The sequence below is a fragment of the Anolis carolinensis genome, chromosome 1 (assembly GCF_035594765.1).
Source record: "Anolis carolinensis isolate JA03-04 chromosome 1, rAnoCar3.1.pri, whole genome shotgun sequence".
Lineage (NCBI taxonomy): Eukaryota > Metazoa > Chordata > Lepidosauria > Squamata > Dactyloidae > Anolis > Anolis carolinensis.
This window is the reverse complement of record NC_085841.1, coordinates 331706995-331730489: the sequence shown is the minus strand read 5'-3', so window position 1 is coordinate 331730489 and position 23495 is coordinate 331706995. Positions and strand designations below refer to the sequence as shown.

Below are 23495 nucleotides of genomic sequence, written 5' to 3'. Positions count from 1 at the left end.
TTTTGTAGTAAATGTTGCAAGGTTTTGGTGCTAAATTCATAAATACAGTAATTACTACATAACATTACTGTGTATTGAACTGCTTTTTTCTGTCAATTTCTTGTAAAACATGATGTTTTGCTGCTTAATTTGTAAAATCATAATGTAATTTTATGTTTAATAGGCTTTTTTCTTAATCCCTCCTTATTATCCAATATTTTTGCTTATCCAATGTTCTGCCAGCCCATTTATCTTGGATAAGTGAGGCTCTACTGTAGTTGTAGCTATTAAATCATGATGGTTTGGTGCAACCATCCAGCACCAGTTTCAGACCACAATGGAATCTTAGTCATGATTAGGATTGACTATCCTATGCACAGGGGTTGCCCTTGTGGGCTGGTTTTGTGTACAAGTTTTTGTTCAGAATACAGGGTTGTTAGACTATTATGTGGCCTAACAAAATAAACTCTTTCAAACTATTGTTCTCTTCTTTCAGACTTGGCATATGGCTCTATAGTTACAGTAAAGAACCTTCGTATGGCAGGTGGATATCTTCACTCACATTGGCATTTGTATCCTGAGGGAGTTGGAGCACGGCAGCAACAGGTTGGTGAACTGTTAGAATACCATGTCTTGATGAGGTTCTCATACATTATTCATGTCAGTGGCAAATGTATGCACTTCTTTTGGGTTGTACTGGTGTACAATGTCTTCTGTGTTATATTTTGTGAACAATAGGGGTCATTTGTAGAATCACTCCCAGGAAACACAAATAATAAAACCTGTCTGACTCCTGATCAGTTTTAATTTGCCAGATATTCTCTATTACGAACAAAAGTTGCTTTGTTTTCACTCATTACTTTCTCACTACTGTAGATACAGGAGGCCCTCCACTTTCACATAGCTTGGGGGTGCAGGACCCCCACAAGAGTGGAAAACACACTTTTTTTTTTAATCTGAGAGAAACCTAGCTAGGAATTTGTACACTCTCCAGCATGAATCTTTGACCAACTTCCAGTAGAAAGTGATCTTGGAGTCACCCTGAAGGACTTAGAAATTTCTAAGTGTAGGAGATAACATACTAATCAAATCTGCAAATAGACAAATCAGAATATCTGTGGCTGGGGAACAATAATGGGAAACTGCTATTATACAAATACTGTTAGCAGAGTAAACCTACAACAGTAAAAGAGTGAGATCCATTCAAGGAGCAAAGTACACTGTTAGCTAAAGTTTAAAGTTATCTTTATTAAGAGAGCTCCGTACTGATAGAGAAAAGGAGTTGTTTAGGCCTCCAACTCCCAGAATTCCTGTCTATTGAACAAGCTGGCTAGGGCAGTGGTTCTCAACCTGGGGTCCCCAGATGCTTTTGGCCTACAACTCCCAGAAATCCCAGCCAGTTTACCAGCTGTAAGGATTTCTGGGAGTTGAAGGCCAAAAACATCTGGGGACTCCAGGTTGAGAACCACTGGGCTAGGGCTTTTTGGAGTTGGGGGACCAAGCAGCTGGAGGGCCACAGGTTGAGGAGGCCTGCTCTAGAAAAACAAAGACGTTGAAAATTCCTGGGACAGTGCTGAAAACTTGAGAAGTGGCGGAGAAGCCTGAGAGTATCAGTCTATGTTAGTCATAGCATATGCAGGACAAATAAAGAAGAAAAGAGTGGTCCAGGGCACTCTAGAATCTTCCTATTGATTAATTTTTCCATCACCACTATGGGGAACTGTTACTTGTGTAGAGGATTATTGAACTCCAACAAATACAGCTTCCCATAACTTGTTACTGGATTCTAGTTGGCTCCTGTAGAGAATAGTATTGGTCTTTGGTTTGTACCCATTGCTTACATTCAATACTGACTGCTGGGGAAGTAGTTCTTATGTGTGGTCTCAAGTCCATATGGTTGACTTTTTGTAAAGAGAATATTAAACATTAATTATAACAACCCATTACTACACCATAGGGTGAGAAGAAGCAAAAAATAACTATTTAAACCTACGCATAGATAGTTAACTCTGTATCTTGCTTAATTCACATATAGGAGACGTTAGAAATAGTGCAGGTTGGGTATCAGAGCTTGGGACCAGAAATGTTTTGGATTTCAAGGGGGGGGTTTATTTTGAAAAATATATGTGCATAATGAGATATCTTAGAAATGGGACACAAAATTCATTTATGTCTAATATACACCTTGTACGCATAGCCTGAAAGTAATTTCATATGTTTTAAATACTTGTGTGCATGCAACAAGATTTGGATTTTGGAGTGTTTTAGATAAAGAATGCTCAACTGTATTATAAATACTGTTTTGTAGCATATTTGTATGTACAGTACACTAATTTGGAATAGCTACGGCCCAGTAGAAGCCAGCTGCTTTTACCAATTACCTGTGTTCTGCTACTTTATTTTACAGAATTTATTTTACATTGAAAATAAAGGCAATGCATTTATTTTGTGTTCAGTAGTGGACTCCGTCATTTATTTTTGTATTAGAAAAATGCAAAGGATCAAGAGTAGATAAAACTTTATGCAAAATTACTGATACTTATTGAATACTATAGAAGCATCCTTGTTCCTATAAAATAGCAATATGTGCGGAGAAGAAAGCTTTCTTCTCTGTATCTGAATTCACATCCAGCTGAACTATTCAGAATGGTGAGAGTTTGAACTCAGGTATCTTCCCCCCCAAATCAATTCTAGCACCATCTGTAGTTCTCTGTGATGCTTTTAACAATCACTTCAAAGAAGAAATCTCTTAAATAAGAGCCGAATTAGATGCTATCATTATATTTATTTATTTATTTACAGCATTTATATTCCGCCCTTCTCACCCCGAAGGGGACTCAGGGCGGATCACATTGCACATATAGGCAAACATTCAATGCCTTTTAACATAGAACAAAGACAAACAAACATAGGCTCCGAGCGGGCCTCGCACTCATGACCTCCTGGTCAGAGTGATTCATTGCAATTAATTGCAGCTGGCTTGCTCTCCTGCCTGCGCCACAGCCCGGGCCCAGAAGCTGATAGTGGGGTGTCTAGCAACTCTGTGAGAAGGATCATACTGGATCAGTTTTAGATTGTACGCACTGCAGGTGTGACAAACTGCTACGATGAGTAGGGAATACAACCTGTCCTCTCAATCTCTGTCCTTCTAAGATGGTCATCCAAGAAAAAAATGCAGTTAAATTTCAGCTGTAGCATATTATTAATGCATCTTTTAGGGTAAGGAGCTTTCTATGTTGTTTAAAAGATGCAGTGGTATGCTCTTTTTTTTAAAGCCTCCCTGTACCTTCTGGATGTATACTTTTTAACTGTATTATTTTTCTATTTGATGTTGTATTTTAATCAGTTTTCCCCTGCCTCAGTCCATGGAGAGAGGTGTGTAAGAAATAAGTAATAACACCAACATTTATTGAGACATTCATTATTTCTGTATGGCAGAGTTCTTTGGAAAACATCAACATCCTTATTTTGAAATTTATGGAAAACATTTAAAAATAAATAGAGTAGTAACTGTGTTTTACTTCCTTAAGCAGTGTATGTCACTTTGTTTGTTTTGCTTTTTATTGGTTTTGTACAAAGAATGTGTGGCTTGCTAATATGTAGGCACCAAGATGCTTGAAGAGATGAAGTTTAATGATCCCTGTCTCTTCCTAGGTCACTGCATATTTACACAAGGACTTGAATAACTTATGGATTATAAAGAAACACAATGTAAATACAGGTAAAATGAGAAAAGTCATGTAAATTATGTAGTTAATTTGTTCTTTCTTCAAGGAATTCTGTCTCTTTTCCAATAATATTTATTTTTCTTTCTATTTGTATAATGTTGCTCTGATTATTTATTTGTTTCATTTATTATATACTTTTCCTCCGAAGAACCAAAGCAGTACATATGGTTTCAGTTTTCCAATAAAGTGAACCCTGCTTGTATGTTCTGATAGGGTGCTCAGTTACTGGGTGCCATATTTTAAGAAAGACATTGACAAGCTGGAATAGGGTCAGAACGAAAGCAGTCAGTATGATGATGGTTGTGAAAATCCCTCTGAAAAAGGATGTGTCTGTTTAACCTCTGAAAGAGAAGACCAAGGAAAGAGATAATAACAGGCTTCCGGTATCTTTGACATTGTCTGCTACTTATTTCTTCTCCAGTGAACAGAACGAGAACCAGAATGTTAACATTATGTATATTTTCTTTTATTGTTGTTGTTTTATTGTTGTTTAATGTGCTATGATCTGTTGTTCTATTATATTTTGTTTTATTGTATTGTTCTGGGCATGGCCCCATGTAAGCCGCCCCGAGTCCCCGTTGGGGAGATGGTGGCGGGGTATAAATAAAGTTTATTATTATTATTTATTATTATGTATTATTTAGTGGTTATGTCTTTCTCTGCCCCCTTAAAATATTTTTGTGGCAAGAAAAAATGTTTTGAGAACTGTTGGGGAAATGCAGGAGAGTTACCAATGAAATACAGTGATATCCCACCCCACCCCTTCCTGCCATCCCTTCAAAATTCAAGGAAATGAGCGAGTGCAATGCTACAGTAAAAGCCTGTTTTCCAAGTTGCATCTGGAGTGAAAGCCTGGTGTTATTATTATACCTTTATTTAAACCATGCTTTTCTCCTTGTGGGGACTCAAAGCGGCTTAGCAATCCTTTCTCCAAGGGATTCTTAGCAGCTAACAATCCCCATTTCTTATTTATTTTACTTTTACGTATTTTATTTTTGTGCTACCAACTAGGTTATCTGTTGAAATTGGTGTTCGTTTTGCCTTGGCATTTTTTTCTCTATCCCAGTGGCAATATTCTGTTCACTTTAGAGAAGTTTGTCAGCACAGTTATGAGATAGTAGTTCTAATTCAACTAGATCAATTAGATCATAGATCTAGAAAAATATTCCATTGTATGTATCAGTGGTTCCCAAACTCTGATCCTCTAGGTGTTTTGGGTTTCAGCTCTCAAATGTCTCATTCACTTTGACCAATAGTCAAAGATTCTAGGAGTTGAAGTCCAAAACACCTGGAGGGCCAAGGGTTTGGGATTCACATGTGTGTATGTATATGCATATATTAATAAGACATTCCTAGTTTATTTGGTGCCAGCATTCTTGAATCTTCTCCAAGCTCCACTGATCTCATGCTATGACCTCTTCTGTTTCACCAGATCATTCAGACCCATCCTTCCCTGTGGAGTTTGTGAGGCATGGAGATGTAATTCGCCTGGAACATAAAGAGTAGGTTGTTTAGAAAATGAAAGGGGTGATGAAGGTGTTCGAAAAAGTTATTCTTTTGACTTTAAAACTTAGAACCCCCCCCTTCCCGCCGATTTGTAGTCCTCCCCACCCAGTCTTCCATGTTCTGGATTTGACTTGAATTGAATAGGGCTCCTGGCCTGACTATAACCAGCATTGCATCTGTGGGATGAGGGCATTGCACCCAAACAAAATTTTCTTTCAATCCTTCTGCATTACTAGGTAATTACTGCCCTTTTTCTTTGGATACCTAAACTGTATTTTTAAAAATCCAACTGACATTTTTTCATTAATGCAATGCTATATATTTGGGGACAAGAAAAAAATATTGGGGAAACAGAATTCTTATTTGGAGGGGTAGTGCCTTCATTCTGTCTCATTTTATGGGATATTTCTCATAAAGTAATAGAATAATGGAAACGTAAGAGTTGGAAGAGTCCACATCCAGAACCTCTTCACACTTACCTCCCCGTTGCTCTATTTTGCCGGCAATTGCCAGCAACTAACCTCCCTTCTTCCCCTATCACAAGGGGTGAACAGGACAAGGCGCATTGGTGCCCTGTCCCCATCAGATGGGGAAAAGGGCAGAAAATGTGCGTAGCTCTGTCAGAGCTACCCAAAGCACAATTTATCTTGCAGTGCTTCCCCGCCACTTTGCAGATCAATGGGGCAGGGCCAGGCCAGCGTCGTCTGTTGGTGCTTGGCAAGCCCCATACTAAAAGAGGCAAAATGGGCCAAAAGCCCCAAGGTCCCAAGTCCCACCCCACACCATGTGAGCATCCACAGTCAAAGCAATCCCAACAGATCACTATCCAGTCTATGTTTAAAAACCTCCAGAGAAGACTCTACCACCCTTTCCTGCAGTTTGAACCCATTGCTTCATCTCATAATCTATGAGATGAAGCTGGCTCCATCTTCAATATCTTTTCAAGTGTTTCAAAATGGCTACCATATCCACCCTTAACCTGTATTATTAATTGTTGTCTTCTTTCTGTTTCACGTATATTTTTGGTCACTTTCTCTTTGTAAATCCACCCATTCGAGCTTCAGAACTTTGCTGGGATGAGACTTTAGATTTTAGATTTTTTAGATTTTTTAGATTTTTTGAGATCCAGTAATCAGTTTCTTTTAGTCTTTTTCAAGCATCCCAAAGTAATAACATGGTGCTTTGCAAGGCCATGCCCTTCAGCCACAATTTCCTAGTGTTTGTGGGGAAGGTATGAAGAAGAAATGTGGAGGTTAATGGCTATAATTCCATTTGATTGCACATGGTTACATTTCTGCTTCTGATCTCCATTATAAACCTGAGAGTGTGTAGATAACGGGATAGGATGGCAGTTCATATCGCTGTTGCCATTCAAATGTGCCATTTGGAATACTTGAATAATGCTACATTTCAAGATTGAGTCTCCCACTAGTTTTTAAAGTGACGCAGGATTCTATGTTTGGTGAAAAGAGACTAATTTGAAAGAAAAGGAAATAATTCGCCTTATTGTAAATACAGTAATCATAAGATTTTGCCTCTTGGTTAATAAAAGGTAAAGTATAATTCTATTGCTGTCATATTAATCTGAGTTAAAGATAATACTAAACCTTGTCAAAAATATCAAATCAAACAGATTTTATTTTAACTTCAGGACTTCTAGAAACCTACACAGTCATCAACATGAAGCTCCCTTGACAAGAAAACATCTTCAGGTCACTGGATATGGCATAGTAAGTGAATAAACATATTTACTGCACTACGCTTCTCCTCAATTACAAAAGATGGATTTTCTGGTGGCTGCTCCCAGAATCCAGAACACCTGGCCAAGGAAAGTTAAACTAGCTCATTTCTTTGGGCAGAAACTCAACAAAATGTATTTATTCCAAGACACAATTGGCTTTTGAGATTATGCCAAACCAGGTTTTAACTAATAGATGCTTTTGTTTTCTTGCTTATGGTAAATTGATCAGTAACTCTGCTACAGGCTCCCTGTTCTGGAAGGAAAATAAATAGAAAAATAGATGTTTGTTTCGACTAAGGTATATTCCAGTTGGCAGTCAGAATCAAGTATGATCATTATCAGCTATAGAAAGGTTTGGATGAATACAAGAATACCATTTCTCTGGCAAAGAAGAAAAAAAATAGGTTCTGTACTGTAAAGATGTGTAGCAGGGAGGAATCCTTTTGATCCCACCGCTGCCTTCAATTGTAAAGAACTGAGGCAGGGAGGAATCCTTTTTTGATCCCACCGCTGCCACCAATTTGCAATGATGTGTGTAAGAGGAATTGATGATGTTAATTAAATTTGCGATGATGTGAGGTAGGGAGTTGATCCTTTTTTTGATCCCACCGCTGCCACCAATTTGTAATGATGTTAGCAGGGAGGAATCTTTTTTTGATCCCACCGCTGCCACCAATTTGTACAGATGTGAGGCAGGGAGGTTTCTTTTTAATTATTATATATTTAACTATATCTGCTGCCACCACAATGTAAAGATGTCTGGATGATGATTTTCCTATAACCGCTGCCACCAATGATGGAGATGTCAGGCAGAGGATAATTTATTTTTTTATGGTGTTATGTAAGGAAATAGTGCACTTTATAGTGATGGCTGAGATAATTGAACTTAATAAGACTAGTTCCCTGGAGAAGATTCCATTACAGAAGACTTCTGAAATTATTAATATTTCACCAGAGATCAGTTGACAGGGAAGCACTTATAATGGTGGTTGGAAAAGTCATCTTGGAGGTTGGAGTGTCTTTGATGGTAGGAGACTAAATAAAATTAGTAACAGAGGCAGTTTGTTAAGTTAAAATGCTTAAGGAAGGTGGTAGGTTCAATACAGAAGTACAACTAGCTAAAACCTGGCAGATATTGATACTATTTTTTACATAAGGTTCAGGAGTACAACATACAAGTTTGGCCAGCGGAGGGGAGAATAATTCGATTATATGTTTTGAATAAAATAGTTCTGCATTTGAAAACATAGATGAAAGAGTCAGGGTCATTCTTTCAGTGGGCAGAAAGACACTTGAGTAACACCAGTATATTTGGGAAGAAAAACCAATATCCAAGCAAATTATTTGAGTCTGAATAGAATATGCTCAGGGAATGGTCTCAGAATTTCTCAGTGTTTCAACATTTTTGGAAGAAATTTGGACCATTGAACATAGACATATATCATGACCAAAAATACCAGATTTTAATAAAACAAAACAAAAAATCTTGATAGAAGTGGATGCACTAACAATTCCTTGGTCACAAGGCTTTTCCTACAGATTATACCACAAGTTCTTCTCAAATACAGTGGGAGAAAGCATTAGTAGAGTTAATTGCTGTGTATTGGCCAAAGAGACCTTGGTTTCCTATGCATCTTCAAATGTTGAATGTCCATTCATCACTCAAATCCAACTGGTTGGATTTGGGGTTTTGGCAAAGTTGAAAGTTAAATGTAGTGCTCACTAGGTTGATAACAGCTTCATGTGAACTTATTTGGGGGCACTCTAGAAGAATGATTTTGTTTAAGGTGGTATTTTTAGTTTCTGTAACATTAGCAAGAAGGGTGCCAAGGTAAGCAATTTTATTGGTGAAATGTAATTTCTATCAGTTGAACAGGACAGATTAAAATTAATAATGGATCTGGATTTTCTGCCTAAGTGCTTCAAGAGAAGCACTTAGAAGTAGTTTATTTTCAAAAATTTTGCCTAAAATCATGTCATCTAGAAAAACAGATGGCACACTTTGGATGAGAAGAGAGCTGTGAATTTATTAGAAGAGAACATCTCAAATTTAGTTTCACAGGGACTTTGTTTATATTATACAGTCATAGAATTGTGAAACAAAAGGTACTTAGACTGGTTATTAGAAGACAAAACGATGCATACATATTGAAATATTATAACTATGAGAATAAATCCCACCCAAAACGTGGCATCGTTTGACAAGATCACATGCATCATGGATGGGTTTTTTCTGCTTGTGTCCTTACAGGATATTTGCAGTGCTGCAGGATAGGTTGAGGCTTTAGTGTTTGTGAAACACTATAAGTTGAACCAATATAAGTTAGCACGAGCAGCTTTTGAAGCATTATGCTGCAATCTGTAGTATCAAAGTGATTCTCCCACCCAGAAGAAAGGCTTGGGTAAGTCCGAGTTGTAATGGATTGCTTCTCCTGGCCATCTCGAGAATGATAAATTTTATTTACCATGAAGGTTCATTTGGGGATGGCAGGAGGAGCAATCCATGCCCTCCCTCAAACGAAGAAACAAACAAATATTAGTTGACAAGTGGAAGTTGTTCTCAGAATTTGCATTAGTTAAGGCTTGATAATAAAATTGTTGGAGAAGGAGGAGGCTGCGTCTCAGAGGCTCAACTGAAAAAGAATCTTGGATCATGCTATTCTGTTTGGAGTACAGGGGTGAAACCCAGTTTTAGTAGATTGCTCCTCACGCCATCCCAGAATGAACCTTCATGGTAAGTATAATTTCGCAATTTCCCTTGTAATATTTCTTTCATAGAATGGATCAGGAGATTCCAATGATTTCTGGCGAATTGAGGTTGCAGGAAGAAAAGCTGGGAAACGTATCAAAGTCCTGCGTAGTCAAATCCGACTGATTCACTTGGCTACTGGTTGCATCTTGGGTTCAACTGGAAAGACACTGCCCAAATGGTAATTGTGTGAAAGCATATGGAAGTACATTTTCATGGACTTTGGGTGCTGGAGTAGGATTCTGGAAGACCTGGCTTCAAATTCCTGTTTGGTCATGGAAACTTGTTGAGAGACCTTGAGGAAGTCACAATCTCTCAGTGTCAGAGGAAAGCAATTGAAACTTCCCTCTGAACAAATTTTGCCAAGAATACCTCAAGTCAGGCTTGACTGAGGGTTGATATAAGTCTGATGACTTGAAGGCATACAAGAAGTAACATTTATATCCTTGTTTTCCTCCAAAGGACTCAAGACAGCCATACATGGCTCTTGTTATGTCCATTTTAGGCTTGCAACACCCATGTGAAGTTGCCATGCTGAGAATGTGACTCGCCAAATTAATTCAATTAATTTAATGTGGGTGAGAGCCCAGATCTTAAATTTCAGTTCAGCATGCTAACTGTTGCACCACAGTTTCTAGATTTTAAGGTATTGAAGTTTTGTGTAAATCCAGCACCAAATAAGACCCCTTTTGGTTCTCGGCAACACACATCCATGCACACATAAGCATACACATGTGCATATTCATAAGCTTTTGGTGGTGCAATGTGTCAAAAGTATAATATCATCATCATCCTGATCCTGCTTTCTTCTTCTAAAGAAAATCCAAAGCAGCACTACTCAAAGTAGAGAGCAAATACACTCCTGGAAGGTTCTTTTTTCTGTGAGACTTGTATGTCAAGTAAAATTAAAAACAAGCGACTAAAGATGTATGCTCCAGGGAAGAAGAAGAAAAGAACAATATATTAAAATGTAACATATACAAGCAATGAAATATAGTTTTAAAGTAGTTTGAAAGGCTTAGGAACCAAGGAATCCGTATACAGTAGAGTCTCACTTATCCAACATAAACGGGCCGGCAGAACGTTGGATAAGTGAATATGTTAGATAATAAGGAGCGGTTAAGGAAAAGCCTATTAAACATCAAATTAGGTTATGATTTTACAAATGAAGCACCAAAACATCATGTTATACAACAAATTTGACAGAAAAAGTAGTTTAATACGCAGTAATGCTATGTAGTAATTACTGTATTTACGAATTTAGCACCAAAATATCACGATGTTTTGGATTCATTGACTATAAAAATGCGATGGATAATCCAGAATGTTGGATAAGTGAGACTCTACTGTATTTGTTTTCTATTATAGATTTCTAAAATGGGAAGGGGGTGATGTGTGGTTTATTTGTTTATTTAACACATTGTGTGGAGTGTGGGTTACTTAATTGTTGCGGATGCTGGATATTGAAAATAATGTTTCCCATTAGAAGCAAATTGTTCTTTTCAGTGTGGTCACATTGATATGGGCTACCCTATTGCAAGGCATGTGTGTCATGCCCATCCTTTTAAAATACTATGCACTTTTCCTTTGGATTACATAGAACATATCTTTAACGCCCTGTTAGAGAGCCCAGATGCATTTGGGAGAGATTTTGAATTTCCTTTGTGAAAGACTAGATGTGTGTTGTCTCTTCCGGTCAGACTCTTGCTGCTGCAGCTCCTTTTTTTAAAATGCATTCCAAATGGCATTCCATTTGTACTTGGATGCAAGGGGGCCTTTTCATCTTGATTTCCTTTAAACATGAGGGAATATAACTCCCATCATTTTCAGCCACTCCATATGAACAGAAATAATAATGTCTTTGTAAATGTGAATGTGTAGCTGCATTATTCGCAGCTACACATTACCTTACTGGCTGGGAATAATAGTCCAGTACAACTGAAGAGTATTACGTTCTGGAAAGATGGGTCAGAAGTTTCAAAAACAGCTAGAAACCTGGTGCATGTGTGCTTATTTTATTTATTAGACATGCATTTTTTATTCTCTTTACATTGCGACTTTTTGTGAATTCTGAAATGCTGTTTTTTGAAGTATTTTTTTCTCACAGAAAGTAATGCTCTATAATGTCATAGAATATGAATGCCCACAGGGATGATGTTTTGTTTATGACTAAGGATGCTGTCCTTTTTTGCAGGGGCTGGGAGCAGGTGGAGGTCACTTGTACTCCATATCAGAAAGAGAGTCCTAATACTCTCTGGAATGTTGAAGATCACATCAATCCCAGGTGTAAGTGGCTGAATACATGTTTTTATTGCAAATGAGTTTAGGTCTTTTTCTTTTTGAATGTATGTTCCATGTCAGTTTTAAAGACAGAGTTACTACAAAGCAGTCAAGGCAAAAGAATTAGAATTGGAATTCTGTACAACTTAGGTCCATAACTGTATCTTCTTTCATAAATTTATTCAAGTCTTAAGATCCTTGGAAAGGGCTTTCTTTTGGTCCCACTATCCTCATAGGTCCACGTATTAGAAACACAAAAGATGACCTTCTCGGTGACTCTTGTAGTCTGTAGACTTCGATGGGAAGTCAGGCTGATCTCTGTTCTGCTCTTTGATTATATTAATAGGTTGTGCAGGGGATTTTTTTTTGTGGGGGTATATGCTGCATGTTTATTGTAATGTTTCGAAATAATTTTAGTTTTTTTGCTCTATTTGTTTTTAATGTTGCAGTCTGGGTTCCATATTTGATTTTAATGTTGTAATCCTTGGTGATTTAGTGTCTCTAAGGAAAGCGTTGGGTGCAGAGAAGATTGAAAGTACTGTGTTCAATGTGTTATTGTCTCCTTACCCCATTTGGACTGTGGCACCCACATTGATTTACATGTAAGGGTACATCTACACTGTAGAATTAATGTAGTTTGACACCACTTCAAATGTCATTCTTCAATGCTATGGAATCATGGGGGTTGTAGTTTGGTGAGACACCATTACTATTTTGCAGCACTCTTTGTTAAAGAAGGCTAAAGACCTTGTAAAACTGCAATTCCCTTTACTCCATAGCATTAAGTTATAGTAGTTAAAGTGATGTCAAACAGCATTAATTATATAGTATAGATGCACCCTAAATGTGGTTTAATACAAATGGAAATATTCTGCCTAAGTAAACAACCTATTGCATTCTGTTTCAATGTATTTTCCTTTCTGTAGTGCCGAATATCAGTCTGGATGTTCTGAAACCGTCTTTTCCAGAGATTCTTCTGGAGTCTCACATGGTTATGATCCGAGTAGGTAGAATTTTCATGTAGATTGTGCTTTGAATGTGATTTCCTGCTTCTTGGTGGGGTGTTGAACTGGATGGCCCATGAGGTCTCTTCCAATTCTATGATTCTATCTGCCTTTTTAAGCCACCTCCACTAGAGGGCAATATGAATATATTTGGTAAGGAAGAGCAGTATAAATCTAGTTGAAGATGTATGTGTGTACTCTTCTGCAGGCATATGTGTGCATGTGCCTTCAAGCTGCCTGTCAGCTTACAGTAATCTCATGAATTTCGTGAGGTTTTCTTAGGCTAGTAATACTCGCTTCTCAGCCTTTTGGCTAAGATCAAGTGTGTGTGTGTACTCAGAGGTAGTTTTGCCAGTTCCTTCCTAGCCTACAGCATCTAGTATTTAGCCTACAGCACCTAGTTGATGTTCTCCCATAGAATCACAGAATTATAGAGTTGGAAGAGACCACAAAGGCCATCCTGTCCACTCTCAGGAGCTTCCACTGCACTCTGAGACAGACCGTTTCACGGTTGAACAGCTCTTACTGTCAGAAAATTCTTCCTAATATTCAGGTTGAATCTCCTTTCCTGTAATTTGAACTCATTTGAGTCCTAGTCTTTAAATATGGCTATCATGTTTCCTCTCAACCTTCTCTTCTGGAGGCTAAACAAAGCTCTGGACATGGTTTCCAGACCTTTGATCATTTTAGTTGCCCTCCTCTACTTAGCTTCCCAGATGATATGAGACCTGGTGCCTTTAGGGTATTTAGGCCAGCCAACTATAGGGAGTATACATTTTCTCTACATTGTTCCATCTACCACGGCCCACATAACAAGTAAGACATTTTATCATTATAGCCCCGTAAGTGAATGTATCCCAAACACATGTTACTATAGGCTACAATGCCTCACAGAGCAGCAAAAAGCCTTTGCAAACTGTAATACTGATAGTAGCTTTTGGTTTTGTGGGATGGGGACTATATCTTTTGTGCTAGTTAAATATTTGAAAACTGCTTTCATGGTTCAGATCAAAAATCCATCGTCTCCAGAAATCTTGTCTCCACTGGTGGTCTGTAAGTGTTCCTCCCTGGGAAGCTTATGAGGCAGATAACCATCTTTTGCCCTGTTGTTTGTTTCCTGTAAGAAAGAGAGAACATGCATTTGAAGATTTTTTTCAAAAAGGAGTATTAATAAAAATGTTGTTGTTTTCTGTAGCTGTGTATTCCAGAATCCCACTGTGCCTAACGCTTTTTTTTCTGATTTGAAAGTCTCTTGGAAGTGTGTTATGCATGTGTTCTAGTATTTTTTAAAGTGCTGAAGTTTTTGGTTGGTTCTTTTTTCTTGGCTGGTTCTATTTTAACCATTTTTTGTACAATATAAAGTACTGCAGAGTTCTTACAAGGTGTGGGAGCTAAACTTCTTTCTTTGTTTTTGTAATGGTTCTGAGATATCTTGGTAATTTTTTTTTAATGGAGGTGGATCTAGTCAATTTAGGAGCTGCAGAAAAGGGCTTTACTAGTTGTATGTGGCCAACAGGCTGCACTTTCCGTACACTGGTTATAGATGTCAAACAAAATCAAGTTGAATGTGAAATATTTAACTTTGTTTGTTGTAATATATGTTCTCTTCTGCTACCATGTGAATTCATATTTTAATACTTGTCTGTCTCTGGTTTGTCCAGAAAGCCTCCTAGGTCTAAACTAGCATAACGTAAGGCCTTCCAGAAACATAAGGCATTCTAGATTGTTTGTCTAGAGTTCCCATCATCATTGACTATTGAGCATGTTGCCTGAAGCTTCTGGCAGTAGAGCCCAGCAATATTTGGAGGACTACAGATGTTGGTTCCATGATCTAAACATTTAAAAGGGTATGCTTGTGTCTTCAGGAAGATAATCTAAGAAATGAGGTAGACCTTGGGAAGAAGCAATAGAACAGGGATTCCCAAACTAAGGCCAGATGCGGCCCTCAAAGGTCATTTACCTGACCCCGCCCTAAATTTCAAACTTAGAATCAGCTTAAGTCTAAAACGACTTGAAGGCACACAATAACAACAATCCTTATTAGCTTGACCATCTCATCAGCTAAAAGCAGGCTCACACGTCCCATTGAAATACTGTTAAGTTTGTGTTGGTTTAAGTTGTTCTTCATTTTAAAAATTGTATTGTTCATTTTTTTTTCAAACTGTAATCTCCCCCCCCCCTGCAATAGTCTGAGAGACCATGAACTGGCTCTCTGTTTGAAAATTTAAAAACTGTTTAAAAACATCTGAAGGGTTGCAGGTGCCAATTCTGATTTAAAGGGAGTTACGAAGCTCTGAAAACATAGAAGTGAGTATAGCTTTTCTTTTCTTTTTTGTAGGGAAACAGTGGCCTCAAGCCAAAGGAGAACGAAGTCACATCCAAGCCCTGGCATTGGCCCATCAATTATCAAGTAAGTGGGCAAAAACGACTCTTGAGTATTGAGGTTTTTGCATTTGTCTTCTCATTTTTAATGCTACAGATTCGAAATCTAATTTTACAGGATGTTGCATAAAACCAACCCTCATGACTTGTATTTTATCAGTTGTTTCTGACAAAACCATTATTGTTTCCATAGGGCCTTCGTTTTTCTGGAATCAATGAAACCGACTATAGAGTTTATTTGCTAGGAAACCCGGTAAGTACATTTTTTTTATCATTGGGTGGGATATTATTAGACTCCTTGAATAGGTGATTTCTATCCCTTGTCCAACTCTTATTTCCATTCCCTCCTCATTATTCAAAGTAGTTTGTAAGTGTAAACAGAGGATTCTACTAGCACTTTTGAGACTTAAAGGTTGCGGGGTGGGGGGAGATCTTCTTTCCAATGCATCCCAAAGGAGTTACTGGATTCATTCATGTCTTTTTATTCCTTCTCAATAGTTTCTGTATAGTTTTATGGTACCTTTTGTGCATCTTTGTCTACCTGCAAGGCTTTTCCTCACAGGTGATCTGGTGGATGAACTTAATCACAATTGGATTATATCTCATAATGGCAATGTTTGTATCTGTGGCCTTGAAGAGAGGAGTCCAGTTGACAGCTGAGCACAAAGGTAATGCAAATTTCTCCACATGCTGTGCCCCTTTGCCCATGGGACAGAATGCTGGAAATGTTGCATATGATGTCAAAAGAACATAATAAAAATGTTGGGAGTCATAGACATCGAAAAATGTTGAGGAATCCTCTGTAGTTATTTTCAGTAGAGTAAGAAGATACAAATTAGAAGAAGAGATCAATTTGGACATGGCAGTATTTACACATGTGCTCTTTTGATTTTGGCTTGAAATTTAACCATAGGAGATAAATATCTGTAAAAGGGAAAATTCTGTATGATAAATATTAGACCTCATTTCCTTTGGAGAGACATTTCTGGAAAGGAAGAAAAACGGAAGTGATTACCTCTGATGTTAAGATCCTGCAATGAGAAACTTGTAAGTCTTATGTGTTCAGTAGATATTTCTACTGCTACTGAAGTGGTTTTTCAGAACTTTCTATGGGTCAAGACAAGGAATGCAGTCTGAGATTAGTTCTTGGAGTTTATATTCTTGGAATTTGAGCATTCCTGATAGAGCTGCTTCTTAGTAAGCTTTGTGGTCTTTCCGAGCTCCAACTAAAGTGTAATCTTCTTCTGGGCTGGCAAAAGCTATTAACTAAGTCTACCTATTGGACACACTAATTTATTTACACATGTACACGGTGGTATCAAAAATATGAAATTGTCTCATAGGCAGAAAGAGTTAAGAGAAGTAGACCTAATCTTGCTGTTTCTGTACGGAATTGTCAGTTGAAAAAAGGGGTCCATTCAGTAGGTTTTCATGAATGTGGATTGCCAGTGACGTTTTTAACCAGGACTGGCTTGGATTTGTAGCAGTCGCTAAAATGCATAGTAGGAACAGACATGTTTACTTGTCAGAGTGTTGCTAATACATTACTTGGGGCATACGTTAGTAATGCTCTTCTCTCCCAAACCCTAAACTGATAAACTAGTGACATTAAAAAAGAGAGTGTTGTACGTTCCATGAAACTAGATTTCTGCAGGCAACTAGAAACAAATGTTTCTGTTTTGATTTGAGAAGAATGCAAGAAATGTGGTTTGTGTGTAAGACCTTAACTTGTGTGCATATGTGTGGTATTCCAGAGCTTTCTCAAGTCCTGCTGAATGGCGGAGGAATAATTATGTTAGGATGGCTTCTTCATTATCTTCCTTTCTTCATGATGGGACGAGTGCTCTATTTTCACCATTATTTTCCTGCCATGCTTTTCTCCACCATGTTGACAGGTATGTTTCACAAATCTTTACACAGCAGTTATGTAATTCCATGGTAAACTAGATCACAGAGAGCCTTCAAAATTCTGAGTGCAATAGATGGCTGAATCTTTTTGTTGTTGTTAAAAAATGTTTAGATTAGAGCTAGAAACATTTCAGTAAATTACATCTTTAGCAGCAATTAGATCAGTATGTTCTGCTCCTTGCTATGGGAGACCTGGATGTAAAACACCAGCTGTTATTTACAACCCTTGAGCAACTTACTTCATCCATCTTCATTTCCCTATTTTGACATTGATAACAAGATGAATTAGCTATATAGTTGCTGTGAAGGTGAATTCTAAAAACCCACCCAGAAGTGGAATAATGATCATCTGCATTTTCAAGTGTATTATATTTGACTGTTTGTGTTAATATGGGTTAATATTTTTAAAAGTAACCTCATTCTGAAGTATTCTTGTATCTGGTACCAAGGTAGGGGGTTCTACAGCTATGGATTTTTAAAAACATCTCATTTTTTACCTTGCATCGTATTAGATACTGTCTAGTATAATAAAGTGTATCACTCATCTGAGCTGGAATATTCCTTTTTGAGAGAGAGAGAGAGAGAGAGAGAGAGAGAGAGAGAGAGAGAGAGAGAGAGAGAGAAGTTCAGGAGAGGATGTTAGAATTAGCATGGTAGTGAAAATTTGTGATTTTAGCATTTTATTGGACTTTTTGTTTTGCTGGAATTAGTGCATATTTAAATAAAAATGGGGTATTGGCCAATAGAAACATTTTAGAGGGCCAGCTATGAAAAAAATTGTTTCAGGCAGTGGGATAGAATTGTGTTCTGCCACTTGCCTCAGTGTTAGATTTTCATGCTTTCAGTTGATACTAACAGTACTAGTAAAAGTATGATGACACAATGGCTACAGGTATTGATTGATTGATAGGCTGTAGCTTCTTGCCTTGGCATGATGACTAAAGTTTTCAAATCCCAATTTACCTGCCCAACCTTACTTTATCTCCCATTTCCTCAGGCATTACATGGGATGTGTTCCTGAAATTCTGGGCTGGGTCCCAGGCATCTGGCATCCAAAGGAGAAAAATTTACCAGTATGGAATAGTGATGTTGATCCTTCTCAGTATGTACAGGTGAGAATTGATTTGTGAGCTTTTAACACATACCTAAAAGCATTTTTGTTGTTGGAAGAGTTGCTGTGTCCTGACTTCGTCTTAGTATTCATATGATCCAGTGATTGTGAGAGAAGAGCCTTGCAGAGTAGCCAGATCCTAAAAAATACGTTCAACACATAGCAGGAAGCTATTGTACAATGTTTTCACAATGGATGGGAACTGGACCATTTTTCTGTTGCATGAATGGCATTGGATAGTGACTAGTGCTAATTTTCATTCACTCTTCAGAAGCTGCCTTTTCTGAATTGCTTAGGTCAGAGATGTCAGACTCGTGACCCTTCAGATGTTTGGGTCTCCAACTCCCAGAAGTCATAGCCAGCTTGTCTAATGGCCAGAAATTCTGGGAGCTGCAGTCCAAAACATGTTTGATACCACTGAGCAGCAGCCTTATTTTATTAAAGGCTCATGGTCATCTTTCTCTCCAAATAGCCTTGCATTCCTCGATAGAATGATAGAAGAATTAGTTCTCTATTGTCTTTTATTGTTGGACTGATTTCCTTTTCAATTCAGGGATGAAGAACATGTGTCCTTCCTGGTGTTGTTGGACTGTATGCTATGTCCAATCTGGGCAGCTGATTCAATGATGGGAATTGTAGTCTGTGTCTAGAGGGCCATGGGTTTTCTTTCTAGCTTTATGAAATGTGTTCTAATTGTGACATAGAATTTCAAGGAATTTGATTCACATATAGATCTTTCCCCACAGCTTCTACCTCTTCCATCCTCTCTCCTATGGGATGGTAGGACCTCTGGCTTCTGATCCCAACAGCCCAATGGCAGGGCTTAGGTGGCTGGAAACATGGGAATTCTAGATCCAGCATGAAACAAGAAGAAGGGAGTGGAAAATAAGAAATGATGAAAATATTCTCCTCTTTCAACAAGAACTATGAAGGATCTTTCTCAACAGTGTTTCTGTGCTGATATAGACAATAGACTAAGCACTTCAGGTTCTGAGAAAAGCTGGTATCCATGAAGGAAAATATTGGCCATTTGGCCTACCTTTCCAGTTACTTGCCCCAGTTGCTACGTTCAAGATTGAACCATCCAAGCAATATGTTTTGAGTCTGGCCTCGGCCTCTACAGCAGGGGTCATTTGTGTGAGAGTTTGGGGATGCATGTCTGTTTCTTTGTTTTGACAAGAGTGTAGCTTTTATGTACCTGTCTCTACTTATGTGTGATTTCTTAGAGCACAGGAAGTATCAAACATGCATAGAGAAGATGCATAGAGAAGAAAGAGTCTTCGGTATTAGGGTAGTTTGCACCCGATAACATTTTATCATCATGTTTCAAAATCTACATGAGGGTAAGTGGGTGTGCGCACAAAGACAAATGTCTGTCTCCCCATAAGAGTTCTCTTTAATGCTCCTCTGGACCTCAAAAACAGAGGCTTAAATGTCACAATAGCATAAAGTCTTTGGAAACTCTGTGCCTTGCTTATCCAAAGGCAGTGAGCTGTTCCTGTTTTTGCACAGCCTTTTGCTCTCAGAGAACAGGGTAAAATTGCAAAGGATGTAGTATGCGAATGACATCATGGCATGCTAGTTGCCATATGATTATTTGTTTAGAAAGCTTCAAATCAGAGAAATCAATAGCTTCTTACATTTGTATACGCTTTCTTGTCCTAAATTCCTCTGGTGGTGAGAAATGGTACCTTGAGGGGGATGCAAAAGTTGTACAGACGGTAAGAGATGGTGGTAGAACATCACTTACTCCATTAGTCCCATTGCCTATTAGTACTTCATTTTATGGTGAAGCTGTTTTTTTCATTACTCCATATACAGAATAGGGTGCTAACAATAGACTGTTCACACACTGTTTCTTTGTAAAATGCATATAAGCTTTGAGATACTAGTTTCTTTGTTGTGATGAACTAATTAGAAAAGGTTATAGAAAAGTTATAGATTGAAAGCAGAAGTAAAACCTGGTTACTGGAGAAATCTTTTCTTCATTTATTTCTGAAAGAATGTGTGAGAAGGTATTGAGTGTACCAGAATTTTCCTGAGCCAATTTAGCTTCGGCTATAATTAAACAGCTTCCTTGAAGCCTTCTTTTGCATACATGTCAGGAAAATTGAGGCCATCCAATAATTCATTTCAGCATCTGTATTAAAGCTTGAAGCCTGTCACTTCCTATTCCCTTGTACCATCCATCATCAAAGGGTTGCTTCTGTTGGCATGGAGACTAAATGCCAGCATCCCCAGGAGTGATTTGATTGTGAAGGAGTGTGTTGATTGCTGAAGACTGACTGCTAGATCTACTGAGAGAGAAAGAAAAAGCAAGGCTATGTTTAACTAGTTAAAAGAATGCCATCATGACCAACTCTTTAATGTCAGTAGGTTTAGGTTTTTCTATAATATAGAGAACATCCTGCAGTGGAGCTCTTTTGGCAGAACAGTAAAATTTAGTAGAATAGAGTGATCTCACTCAACCCCCCATCTTAAAACAAAAACAAAAATCAAGAAAGTTCCAAAACTTCTGCAGTTGAAAGTTGGCTATAGCTATGTAGCTGCTTACATCAATGGTTCTCAACCTGGGGTCCCCAGATGTTTTTGGCCTTCAATTCCCAGAAATCCTAACAGCTGTTAAACTGACTGGGATTTGTGGGAGTTGTAGGCCAAAAACATCTAGGGACCCCCAGGTTGAGAACCACTGGCTTACACGATTAAGTGGCCCAACCTTTTATTTACTAATTTCCTTAGAAATGTCAGGGAATCACTGCAATAAGGTTTTGGTTTTGAAAACCATTCAGTTCCCTGAAACATGAACTGCGATCCTTTGCTGACCTGAGAATGAGAAATCTGATAGGAAGATGAGGCGGGAATGAGGTCACAAAAACCTCTCATGATTCTGCTACTAGAAGAGACAGCAGCTTGGAGGTAGAATAACATATAAGTAATAGCATTATTGTTGATGAACATAGAAAAGCAATTCTATTTTTCAGTGAAGTGCTCAAATGTAACTGTTGACTAAATTCCTCAGGATCTGATTGTCACTCACGATTCAATTTTGTATTTATTTCTCATGAAGGTAAATGAATGATACTGCAGTGAGTATGGATTATATGGGCAGAATTCTTTTTCTGGAATGTATCTGATGAAACTGCTTTGCTATTAGGAAAGGACACTTGAATAGTAAAAATTAAATCAGGATGTTAGAAATATAATGAGCAAGCTTGTTCTTGCTAATCACTGGCATTCACAGATAAATGTTGAACATGCTAATCTTAGGAGAGTTGGTTGGCTTCTTGTCCATGTGGTGCTGGGTTCTAGTAAAATCAACTGAAGTGTTTTTTCCCAGCCCTTCCAGTACCAGCTATGGAGCAAAAATCTGGATTTTCTGGGAGAAAGCTTTTGGCCTGACTTGTTTGGAGATACTGTGCTTTAGTTGGTTACTTGAATGGCGCTGGGAAGAGTAGTCTCCCATTTAGCATAGGGTGCTAATTGATGTTAGTATTTCTGGTCTATTAGCATCTTTCCATTTTTTCCTGGCTTAGCTAAATCATAGTTTCACTCTACAGTGTAAATTGACAACATTCACCAGTATTTGAGCATTTGCCTTCTTTTCTCTTAGTACTTGTGAATGTTTGATTCAGAAGAGGGTACAAAGTAAATTATTTTTGTGTCTGTACATTTCATTTCTTATATTTTACAGGGTGCTACAAAAGTTTGCTTTTATGCAGTCATTTGCTTTCTTCCCAGTGACTATATCTGTGGGGTCTGAGCTCTGGATTCAAAAGTCAGAACTACATAGTTAAATACAAGGTGTTTGAAAAAGAACTCCCTAGTTTTAAGTATAAACACATTACAACTAGGGAGTTCTTTTTCAAACACCCTGTATATTCTGGAATTGTCTTCTCCCTCTCTAATCATTGTACTGAAACATAGCGAAGCCTATCATGATGGGAAGTGTCCCTAAATAAAACTTTTGTCTTGAGGAATTTCAAGACTTGTACAGCCTTTTCTTCCATTCTAGTGTGGAACTAACAAGTATGATTCCGCAACATTTCTTCTAAGAAGTAAGATTTTAAAACTAAAACAATTCTTCTATGTCTGAACTATACCTTTGATTAGCGCCTTCCCTGCCTTTTTTTGAAATTGAATTTGGGTTGGAAAAAGTTCCTACTTTCTTGCCCTGGATAGTAATAGGTCATAAATAATTTTCTCATTCTTTGTGTCGTCTAGATTGTCATATCCAGAATGACACAGGTGATTGTCAGACCCCCACCCCTGGTGTTTTTATTATTTATACATGGCCTTAACTGTTTGGTAGGCAGGGCAAAATGACTCATTTAGAAGCAACAAATGGCACAGACCATTCTGAATTGTAGGCTGAAGTGGAAAATCATGCTCATTTGTTTCTGGCAAACAAGTGCCCATATACAAAACTAGCATATCAGGTGGGCTTGGCTAAAGCCTTTCTCCCTGACATGGTAGCTTTTCATAGGCAGAGAACAGGCAACGTAGAAAAACATTCAAAAAATTTCCTGTTTAGGGCTGTGTCCTAAATTATTTTCAAATCTGTACGTCATTTGTAACTTGATACCTTAGTTAACAGTATGTCAGTAGCCACTATGATAGTTGTCTACTAACTATAGGCAGCCCTCTGTATTATGAAATTTCTCATATTAATGCTGCTAATTCTGAACATGTGTGTGTTTTGTTCATGAACATTGTATTTTAAAGTGGACATATTTCATTCTTATGGAGTGTAGATAGTACTGAATAAAAATGCCTTTGAATTGACACAGCTTTTTGTAAAGGAATTAACAAAAGATAGAATTTACCGTTCATTTTTTTAAAAAAATAAACAGGCTTTCTTTTAAATACCTTCTTAATTTTTAAATGTTTCCCTCTTTCTTGTTCATAGCATCAACCTGATGAAAAAGGATGTATGGATGGAGGGGTGTCGTCGTACCTTCCTGATTGCCACCAACAGTAGTTTTGTGCAGATAAAGTCTGGCAGGAGATGTGTGTGTGTGTGTGTGTGTGTGCATGCGCCAAATACCCCAGAGCAGTGGTTTGTCTGTTTTGAGAGATCTTGAGGTCCACTGCTAGATGTTGTACTTGA

At 37.9% G+C, this 23495-nt stretch overlaps 1 protein-coding gene across 2 annotated transcripts in view; it reads left to right on the top strand.

Moving 5' to 3' along the window:
• The window catches only part of pomt2 (protein O-mannosyltransferase 2), a 39931-nt gene extending 16678 nt beyond the window's left edge, over positions 1–23253 (top strand). For both annotated transcript variants that reach the window (XM_008119856.3, XM_003214431.4), the window contains 13 exons: positions 476–585; positions 3634–3700; positions 5140–5209; positions 6865–6943; positions 9733–9884; positions 11898–11989; positions 12910–12986; positions 15326–15397; positions 15563–15622; positions 15932–16037; positions 17124–17264; positions 18275–18389; positions 19135–23253. In XM_008119856.3, coding sequence (XP_008118063.1) covers positions 476–585; positions 3634–3700; positions 5140–5209; positions 6865–6943; positions 9733–9884; positions 11898–11989; positions 12910–12986; positions 15326–15397; positions 15563–15622; positions 15932–16037; positions 17124–17264; positions 18275–18389; positions 19135–19240 — 1247 coding nt within the window. In that variant the 3' untranslated portion in view covers positions 19241–23253. The remainder of the gene's footprint in view (positions 1–475; positions 586–3633; positions 3701–5139; positions 5210–6864; positions 6944–9732; positions 9885–11897; positions 11990–12909; positions 12987–15325; positions 15398–15562; positions 15623–15931; positions 16038–17123; positions 17265–18274; positions 18390–19134) is intronic.
• Positions 23254–23495: the final 242 nt, after the last annotated feature.